Here is a 10,539-nt window from a genome sequence, read left to right as displayed (position 1 = left end):
GGGAAACAACGTCTATGTCATTGGTTCCTTTCATCAAATAGAGCACACCGATTCTCATGCCGGTTTGTAGCATTGAATGAACCCAGAAAGAACAGCTAAGTCGTTGGCAGCATTTTATTTTCGAATATACAGAGCGCCGAAGACAAGAAATTCTTGAAAGGTCCATACACTCATAGTTTTTTTGTGTTCCGCTAGTTTCACCCGGAAACATTTGAGATAGGAAATATACAAGACGGTTACCTAGGCGACCAGAGCCTAGAACGTCTGCTAACGTGAATAACAATCGTCTACAAAGCTTTATGTGGAGATTAGGTTTAAGTCTGAGCCTTTATGTCGTTATTTTTTCATATATTTCTTTTTATATATGTGTGTATAAATCACAAGCGTGTCTACGGAAGCTCTTAGGGGCGGAAATGTGAGTCTATTTCCGCGATGCATTAACAGGGGTCATCCTCGCTTCCATACTTCCAGTATCGTTTTTGAAGAAATGCAGTTGTTTGTGCACATTTGGCGAAGATCCAGTCAACTACACTGAAATAGAAACTGGCGATAGAAACGCATTAGGTCGCATTATTATAGTTCAAAACAATGTCGGTGGTGCTTCAGAGCAACTATGGCTGTGTTTTAGATGCACGCTCACTCATTGATCAGGGCTATGCACGATGCATCCGATGGAGGGATAAACAGAAGTCACGTGTAAAGTGTTGTTTTAAAAGGCAGTGTTTTCAGATTTTAAAGAGTCATTATGGTACTAATGTGAATGTCAGTGCCGCGGTGGATGCAGGAAATTCGGAAATGATGCAGAAAACAGCCAAATCTTCAAAGGTAAAGGGCCCACACAACACTTTGTCCACACTCTGACTTTGTAGGGCCTCGGGACTTAAGTTTGTTGTTGGGCCGTGTAATTTCATTGATAGCAACTTTTCAAATGTAATGGAATTACAGCTCAGGATTCATTCATTAAACTGGGATCTGATAATTCAGTGTTAAAATATTAGCCGATTGCATATAGGCACACTACAGGGTTGTTTTATTATTTTATTGACGCAATACATTCATAAGTGGCTGTTAAATTTTTCCTAAAACGATTGTAAGTATCAATTTGACTTGCAGAAAAGGAAACGAAAGCATAGTGAACTCAACCAGGGGGAGATCGATTCACAGGCCTTCCATGAAAAGGTAGGTTGACTCTCTCTTTACTTAATGTTTACCTGCTGTGGCCTTTTTTTGGTCTTCTGTCTCTTTCATCATCTTTGCTACATCTTTCCTCTTTCTTCACCAAAGTTTTATAGGACATTTGGAAGGAAATATCTACCATATGTCAAAAACTATGTACTTATCAATGAAGGACCTTTCCACAGTTCCAAATCAGCACGTCTTGATGCATCTTCTACTTAGGTGGGTTCATTGGGAGAACACTAACAGCCTACAACACATGCCTAGTACAAAAGCATAAACACATGATATGACAACATGATAAATGTCGTCATTGTCAATCACCATATTAGGCCAGCTTTATTATCTCTTGACACTCTATCACTACACTCCATCATGTATCATTTCCAGTCAGCCCATAACAGAATCACTATCCACAGAACGAAGTTTCATATATGTAGAACACATATACTATGATGAATGAAATTAAATACTGAATATAATATTACGTGTAATAAAAACAATATAATCATGTGCAGTATAAAATAAGAATGACTCAAACATAATATATCATGAATAAACGATAATATCAGTACAAAAAGGTCTATTATGCCTAGGTCTTAAACATCCCCTATATCGTTAGCCTAATAGCATAATTGCCATTGTCATTTTTTTGACTTACTGTTACAATATCAATAAAAATACCAATGTGCTTGCTAAAAATGTAGTTTTTTCTTGTTTTCCGAAAACTTTCAAATATGACTTAGGTGGTTATGCTATTAGGCTAACAATATACAGGACATTCTTTTAGAGATACATGTGTGCTGGCAGAAACCAAAGTACGTGTCATGAAATTAAATCATCACAGAGAGAACAGCTTCCAGCTTTCATTGGACGAGAGGTGGGGTACAACCTGGACAGGTCTCTGGTCTCGCACAGGGCTAACACAGAGAGCAAGTCACAACAACTCTGCCAACTCAGTAAGAATAAGAAGGAGACTTTGATTTCAGTATGCGTAGAAATGGTAATTTCCAAGTGAAAGTTGTGAATTCAACGTTTTACTGAAAGTGTAAGTCCGTGAATTAAACATCGACATCAGTTTTTTTATTTAAAGCTCAGGGTTCGCTCATTGAACTTTGAACTGATCATTCGGTGTTATATGCATATTACAGGGTTGTTTTATTATTTTATAGAGGCAGTAAGTTCACCGGAGGCTGTTACATCTTTCATATAAAGATTCTAAATATCAATCCAACTTGCAGGAAAGGAAACGTAAGGACAGTGATACAGAGGCCTTAATTAATCCCGGCATCTATCTTTTTAAAATATGAAGTGCAGAAGTAAAAGTTGTGGATGTGTGATTTACAAGAAGAGACTATTGCACATGGTGCTACAATCACTAATATAAGCTACAGGAGACTTTAAACAAACTGTCAGCGGTTGAGGTTCATTGGGGGTCACAGTATATAACTCTGTGGTGAGTCTGACAGTGTTATAGGAGTGTAATGTAAAATCCGAGGAGCACGAAAACGATGCTGATCATAAACCTCTGTACGGTATCTATTATAATGCATAATAATTTACTGTGTATGTTTTTTATATATATATATATAATCAGATTCTAAAGTAACTAGTTGTAATTATGATGAAATAACAGGGCAATAAAATACAAATTCAACATGTTGTTTCATACTTTCACCCTAAAGACAAAAATAATCCCTGTAATGTGCCATGACGCAGATCAGGAGTGTTATTCTGGAAGGAACCAAGTCCTTGGTGGATTCGGCCCGATCTCTGGGATTTCTGACTGGAGACACCGACGCGGTGAGGGAGCCTCTTCCTTCCCAGGAGTGCCGCCTTGCTGCTCTTTGTGAAATGGCTAAAGATCTTCCTCTGGTGGACCAGGAGGACCAGGAGGACTGCACTCAGTTGCTTGTTGCTGAGAATACTTCACCCGTGGACCTGTTTTCTCGGGTGACCGAGAGCCGGGCGGACTGGGCTGCAGTGGTTACGCTGATGGGAGAGGAGTATGTCATACCGCCTCACACGGCTTTCTTGCTTTCTGATTTCACAAGAATACAGCCGCTAGTCCAATGTGAGTATAATCCTGCATAAGAAAATACATCTGGATCAGAAATTAAAATTTTTTCACCGCAAGACATCTGGATTAAAATGCCACACTGCATACTTGTGGCAACATTTTTTTGGCAGTAGACAAAAGCATCAAAGACAATACAAATATAGTCACATATTAGACGTAAATAGTTGTGGTATGACTCATAAGTCATTTCTCAACATTTCAGGCGGCAGCATGTTTGTTGTTCCCCAGTCTGACTTTGTTCTCTTGTTTCTCACACAGATGGAAGGAGCTTTGACTTAATAGTTATGGATCCACCGTGGGAAAATAAGTCTGTGAAAAGGAGTCGCAGGTAATTTGGTGTTCAGGCATTTTAAGTGTGAAGCAGAGAAGATATATTAGAATAAAGGTGCAACCTAGATGACAAGGTTAGGCTAAATTGGCCGTAGGTGTATGAATGTTCAGACCTTGATGTTCTGATTAAAGCACTAATGTGTGCGCCAAATTTCCTGCAAATTCATTTTAGTTAAAATCACAAGCGTTAACCCCAAGGTGACACTAGAATTCTTCATCCACAGGATATTTTTGAGTGGAAGTCAGTCCAGTCTTAAGAAACTGACTTCTAATGTATTGACTGAAGTTTCTATAAATTATTATTTTGGGAGCTTGTGTCAAATTTCATCCAGCAGTCGTCAAGATAATCCACTCTGAGCCACGTTCAGACGTCACAGTGATGGTAGCACAAGAAAAGGTTTAGCGTGCCTTAAAGTAAGAAAAGTAACAGTGATTTTATTCATTTTTTCCCACTGAAGATACGGTTCTCTGCCTTCAACCCAGCTGAAACGGCTCCCTATACCCCTCCTGGCGTCTCCAAACTGTTTAGTGGTTGCCTGGGTGACGAACCGGCCGAGCCACCTGCGATTTGTCCGTGATGAACTGTATCCGCACTGGGGGGTCGAAGTTGTGGCGGAGTGGTTCTGGGTCAAGGTACAGAACTGTTAAACTAATAAAACTTTTAAGTGCCTGTCGGGGTCACTTCAAATGTCTCATGGTGGTTACCCCCCCCCCTCAGGTCACTGCATCTGGGCAGTTTGTGTTTCCACTGGATTCACCGCACAAGAAGCCATATGAAATACTGGTGCTGGGCAGATATCGTCCCTCTGCTGGTCCCTCAGCAAGGTGGGAAGTGTTTAATGTGTGTGTCACTATAATACTTGTGACATATTTTGTTTATAATTTGACTTTTAACAACTTTCAGCTCTTCGGAGAAGCCGGAGGTTCCCGTGGAGGATCGGCGTTTGATTGTCAGCGTCCCATCAGCTCTGCACTCCCAGAAGCCCTCGCTATCAGGTACATTTTCAGATACAGTGTTTTACTGTTCCACCAGAGGGCAATGCTGCAACATGTATGATTGTTATCTGGACATAGAGCTTGAGTGATAAGCTCTCCTATAACAACCTACTGTCGTGGACGTTAAAGCAATAACCCCGCGTCTGTCAGATCCTTAGATTTGGATGTAATGAAATTTGAAATGTCTTGATTTTATTCGATTACAACCAGAGTTGTTCCTACTTTAGTGCAGGAAATAAAGTAAATCATTATGAATTATAAATCACACATCGTAGAAATACTACACTTTTTAATATATAACATGCCACTGGAGAAACTTGTTACTACAGGCTGCAGATGACCACACTGGAGGAAAGAAAATTCCTTAAAAACATAACGTGTGGTCTATTTATAATACCCAGAGCTGAGTCTGTGACAGGTTTGATTTGTCAGAGTGTGAACCTTTGCTGCTTACATGTCACATTTGTCCTGCCTGCTCTGATTGTGGTTTGGCTGAGCCTTGACTCCGCCGTGCACTCCGCTACGTATAAGCAATGTAAAACCTTGACAATGAATATGCAGAGACCGTGAATAAGAAAGGCTTGACGTCATTTCACTCCCTCTCGGGGGAGCGCGATTTATTGTGCAGTATGGACAGCAAAACACGGCCTGTGTTTGCTGGTGCCCTGCCGGTGCAACGGGGAAAAAAAAGAGCCTTAATCTTGCGAAAGTAGCTGGATATTGTTAAAGTGCGTTGATTTAAATCATAATTATGTTCTTGTGGAGCTATGATACCACAGAGGTTTAGTAGGTTAAGACCGCGCTCTGTCTCCATGTGTGATTTGTGATTCTTTGTTCATGGCAAAGCCTCTCAGCAGGGTTAATCAGACCTGGTTTGTTCAGTCCAGCTGGTTTATTTGTAGCTGTGCAGGGTTTCATTCATAGTTTGCAACACTTGTAGTGTGCACAACATCACCTTTATTTACAGATAGATAGATAGAAATATGTATACAGATATATATATATTTCCCCCCCGGGAGGTGTTGCATAGTCTTATGTCCTGAAGACAAACTGATATTAGGGACTCAGCTTTGCCCCTACCACAGAGCCCGTCTTCTTTAACAGTTTGTCCAGCTGCGAAGTGTCCTTCTTCTTAGTGCTGTCTCCCCAGCCCACCACAGCTTAGAAGATGGTTCACCCCGCACCATGACACGAAGTTGTTCCCCATGTTCTTGTGCTCCTGCTCTTGTCCATCCCTGATACACCCCACAATTGCAGTGTCATCTGAGGACTTCTGCAGGTGACATGACTTTGTGTTGTGCTTGTGTCCTACTAGTACAGGGTGAATAGGACAGTCCCCTGTGGTGCTCCAGTGCTGCTGACAATAGTTCACCAACCTGACATAGTGTGGTCTCCCATTGAGATATCAAGGAAGTGAGGTGTGAGTCCACTCCCATATCTATTAGCTTGTCCCTATTAGCTTATCCCACGGTAACAAGGGACGGATGGATTTATTTGTCGTAGACTTTGCTTGTTCATTGTAAATAAATTGCTAAATGGCCAGAATGAGCAGGATCTACTCTTCTGTTACTATGCATGTTCTTTTACTCTGCAAGAAGTGAGAAATCTCAGCTGGCATTGGGTGTGTCTCAGTGTGTCTGTCAGTGAAATAGGTGAAAATTGCAGTATGTAGTGTAATATTAATATATTTTCTTCATTTTCGCTCCTGCAGTATGTACAACCGCCTCTCCTGTAATCCTGCAATAGGTCACGCAACTGCTACAAAATTCAAACGTGGCCCACAACCTTTGGTGTGATCCAACCTGAGCTTTCTTTCTTTCTTTCGAGCTAGCTATCGTCCCCGTAGTTCGGCCGCACTTTCTTTGTATTGAGCGTGTCAGGTCTGCTCCCGTCAGTGGGCAGCGTCAGCGGCGTGAAGCCACGGCCCCCGAGACCACGGCGCTGAGAAGCTCTGCCCCACTTCTGTTCTCCTCTCAGATGTCCTGTCACTGACATTCTCGGTTGCCATGGAGAGATAAGAGACAGCATTACTACAAAACATCCTCGCCAGATGGTCGTGCTGCAGGAAAAAAAGAAGTGTTTGTCCTGAAAGACGTGTTTTTTTTATTAATTAGGGCCCCATGCAACTTGTGAACGTCCCTTTCCGAATTTGGGATTATAATCAGTGACTTCTTGCTTCTTGGCCTACAGTTTTGGGACTTACTTTACTTATGACTGAGTTTGTTATCTGTATGTTTATTTGGTTACTTTTTATACAAGACACATTATCTACATCTATTTCAAACTAATCAAGGCGGTGTACAAGGATAATGAAACTCTGATTTAAAAAGACAAAAAAAAGGGGTCACTGTCTTTTGCTTTTAGCTAAATTTAGATAAATACTCTTCAATTAATAGAAACCAGAATGAATGGGTCTTTTAAAGGCACATTTGAAAGCTCAATAAGCTCCAGCTGCTTCATTTTTTTTAGCTGTTGTTACTTAGTTGGGAATAATTAATGGATTTTAAATGGATTTTAATGCAGATATATGGTATCAGATAAGTGAGTCGCCACGGTGCAGTGAAGTTTGCTTGTGTTATCTGTAATATGTCCCTTTAGAAGTAAATGAATGTGGATCCAAAATGAGACCTCACGGGACTACACATGTGCACTAAAAATCAAAGCAATTGATCACTATCATTGATCTGTATAATTAATGTCACGTGTATGTCGCATATACTTGATTTACAAAATAATGTAAATACGAGATGAGCAGTGTGTCAAGGGATTGTTTATTTGCGATCGATATTATTGACTACTGTACTGTGAATTAACTAATGGAGCGTAATCAGTTTTGTAAGTCTCAATAGTTATTCCTGGAGAGAATACGAGGAGCCTGCAAGGCAGGGCATCTAAGACTGAATGTGTTACTCGTCGAGACAGTAGTAGGTAGCACCTTCCTATGCCTCGGGGCCGTTCTTGGCAGAAGTTTGATACAGTGTCCCATTTGAAAGTTAAGACGATAATTAGACCTTTTATGCTCTATTCAACTTTGAGAGCTGAGTCACCAGTTGGGGCTGCATTAGCCGGAGAGCTGCATGTTTGGCCTTTCCTGACTCTGACTTTGTCTCTCTGACGTCCATAGGAGGGAAAAAAAGAGAGAGAGTTAGGACAGCACATTGTTCAGCCTGGATCGGTTTGGGGTTCAGGCTTTTGAGCTCATTAACTCCCTGAGTGTTGGCTGAGGCGAGTGTCATGGTGGTTTGAGCCTGCACAAGAGCAGACAGAGCAGCACAGGGGCAGAGGAAGTGAAACGTATCTGTCAGGTGTGCCTCTCCTGGAATATCATCACTTATAAAGCCAAGGTCACTGCCAGTTTCCACACAAAGAAATCTGTGCTGTGGTGTGAAGGAGCTGGGAAGCTGCCAGTGCTGTTCTCTGTCTGTTACAAGGTAACAAGCAAAGAACTCAAATAAGGCGTGGATGCAGTGCAGTATAAAAAACACCCAAACTTTCAGTCTGTTAACACGTCTCAAAAAAAAAAATAGGGCTTGTCCAGTCATTTGTACTTCATTAATAATGTGTTTTCTGAATGTGTATCACTCAAGTATCATCTTAAGTGCTGACATTGATCCGACGGCTTCGACAGCGTTGGTGTAAACCCTTATAGAGATGTTCGGCTACAACAAACGACCAAAGCTACGTCCAAGCTACATAAGTGTTCCTTGACGCTGCTGGAAGTTGTTATCACTGGTGGAAAAAACACATATGATTGGTTGACGCTCGACTGTTTCATTGAAGCGCTGAAAAGTTGAAGAAAACTGTCAAAGCAAACTGAGAGTTATGCATTTAAAATGTGGTTGTTTTTTTACTGGTTTAAAAATGAAAGGAAAATGGAGACAAAGGAAACATTGCAGTTCAGACATGAATGTTTTTGCCACTTTGCACTTGCATGAAACCTCAGCCACGAACAATATGACAGATTTGTTGTTATTTGTTCAGCTTTGAATAGAAGGAATTCTCACCAACAGATGTCTAGAATGGGTGGTGTTAGTCTTTCAGGAGCTAAAACTGAACCTCACGTCATCTGTGTCCGTGCCAAAAAAACGTTGCACTTGAACACACCACAAAGACTCCAGCTAACTCCACCAACAAAGTCCCATGTCTGTGTAAAAAGGAAATAACTCTCCCAACCAGCAGGTGGCAGGAGTCTGTATTCCTTTTTCAAAGGGGGAAACTGGAAGAGCTACTACTGTTAGCTGGGAGGCTAGAAAGCTAGAAAGATCTAAAAACCTGTCGTACAAAGCTGACATCTCCTGTGTATTAATGTATTAAATTTGGGCGCTGACAAGGGTCTGACCACTGGCAACAGTTTGGGACCCCAAAAACTGCACACCGCTTGGTGGGACAGCCCTAAGGCAATGCTGATTGTTTCTAGGGAAATTAAAATGTGCTGTTTGAACAGTGCTGAGTGCATACCCAGTAAGGTGTATAGACTCCGGCCCTATTAAACCATTAATTATGTTTGCTTCCTCCTCACAGAGGTGTTGAAGCCGTACGTTGGAGCCGAGGGCAAGTGCTTGGAGCTGTTTGCCAGGAGCCTTCAACCAGGATGGACCAGCTGGGGCAACGAGGTGCTTAAATTTCAACACACGAGCTATTTTACTTTGACGCCAGCGGATGACGTTCGTGAAGACGAGGCCACGGACGACTGCACAGACAAACCTGGTACCACATAAATCTCCGTACACCTGTCTTCCCCATCAGATTGTCTCTGCTGTCAACCAGCGGCTGACCTTCAACCCCTGTCACGTCAGCACGTCGCTTTGTTTTAATAAAGATTTGTGCCAGAATACGTCTGTACCAGTTCCTTTTGATCTGAGCTCTTCATGCATGCCGGACCTTTGATTTCTCTTTCTTTTTTTCTTTTTCTGGGTACATATTTAAGACAGCGAAACACAAGTCTGATCATGTACTTGGTGAGATGAAAGTGCATTTATGTGCAGCTGTTTTGAACCCAACTTCCCGCACTGCAATCAGATAAACAACACACAAGGTTTTTTTTTTTATATATATATATACTTGCCTTTTGAGTAAACTCTGGCACAATGTGCGTCTTAAGGAGGATCAAAGTATTTCTATTTTTACTCCTTTCATGTCGTTTTGTGCTGAATTTCAAAATGTTTTCCAATCACAAAGAAAGAAACAGCACTTTCCCACCAAACACGTAGCGGTTTGCTTTGCTTTGAGAGGCGATTTGCCGAAGGTTTAACACTCGTGTATCCTCCACTCTGCTTTTGCACTGTCACGAACAACCGTTTCTATCCTCGGACAATTTGTCCCTGAATTTTCCTTGTTTCCAGTGAAAGATGATCTCTTCTTGTCGGCTAACCTGCCTCTTCCTGGCCGGGTGGGGCCTCTCTAATGAGTCTGGTGGTGTTGTGCGGACGAGCGGGGCTGCCTCTGAGGCAGATGAGGATGAGTTACGGCCCCTGCGGCGCAGTACACATCACGGCTAATGAAGCCAGAGTGTGACTCCGGCAGGATCACTTACACATTACCTCGTCACGCTCTCCGCCTCGCTCTCTCTCTCTTTAACACACACACACACACACACAGCAAACACACTGGTCTATATGTCAATTTCTCCTTATCGGTACCATCTCACTGGAAATTAGAATGAGAAACAGAGGCCTACTTTGTTGGGAAAAGTTTTTGTATCGATGTTTTTTTGTTTTATTTGACATATTTTCTACCTTAATTGATCGACTCTTAATTCTTTGGTGTATCATGCTAAAGGTTGAGTTTCAAGTGGATATTTTTCTGGTTTGTTCAACAAAAGCTAATGTGTTATTTCTGGTTCATTCAGCTTGTGATGCAAATGATCATAACTTCTGGCTATTCAAAAAAAGAAAATATACATGGAAATCCACTTTGGTGTGTCTTTAAAGAATCAGTGCGGGACTTTTGTCTCCCCC

At 41.6% G+C, this 10,539-nt stretch overlaps 1 protein-coding gene across 2 annotated transcripts; it reads left to right on the top strand.

Annotated features, from left to right (window-relative positions):
* Positions 1-134: 134 nt before the first annotated feature.
* Positions 135-9,416, top strand: mettl4 (methyltransferase 4, N6-adenosine). Of its 2 annotated transcripts, XM_047568380.1 has the most exons (9): positions 135-825; positions 1,114-1,179; positions 2,896-2,979; positions 3,061-3,250; positions 3,515-3,584; positions 4,045-4,219; positions 4,305-4,411; positions 4,491-4,582; positions 9,104-9,416. In XM_047568380.1, exons 1-9 carry the CDS (start codon positions 589-591, stop codon positions 9,298-9,300), a joined length of 1,218 nt encoding a protein of 405 aa, XP_047424336.1. In that variant the 5' UTR covers positions 135-588; the 3' UTR covers positions 9,301-9,416. The 2 variants fall into 2 exon arrangements, with proteins under 2 accessions (XP_047424336.1, XP_047424335.1); XM_047568379.1 differs by having other exon boundaries at positions 137-825; positions 2,896-3,250.
* Positions 9,417-10,539: the final 1,123 nt, after the last annotated feature.

Source organism: Mugil cephalus, chromosome 18 (genome assembly GCF_022458985.1).
Source record: "Mugil cephalus isolate CIBA_MC_2020 chromosome 18, CIBA_Mcephalus_1.1, whole genome shotgun sequence".
NCBI classification, from domain to species: Eukaryota; Metazoa; Chordata; class Actinopteri; order Mugiliformes; family Mugilidae; genus Mugil; species Mugil cephalus.
Note: the sequence above shows the minus strand (reverse complement) of the source record. Positions and strands in the feature narration are given on the sequence as shown.

What these genes read in the sequence shown, in the direction of transcription:
- mettl4 (XM_047568379.1), top strand. Translation starts at nt 589, where the DNA reads ATGTCGGTGGTGCTTCAGAGCAACTATGGCTGTGTTTTAGATGCACGC. An exon ending in TCTGTGAAAAGGAGTCGCAG is followed by an intron (nt 3,585 to 4,044) that starts GTAATTTGGTGT and finishes TTCCCACTGAAG; the next exon opens with ATACGGTTCTCTGCCTTCAA. An exon ending in CCAGAAGCCCTCGCTATCAG is followed by an intron (nt 4,583 to 9,103) that starts GTACATTTTCAG and finishes TCCTCCTCACAG; the next exon opens with AGGTGTTGAAGCCGTACGTT.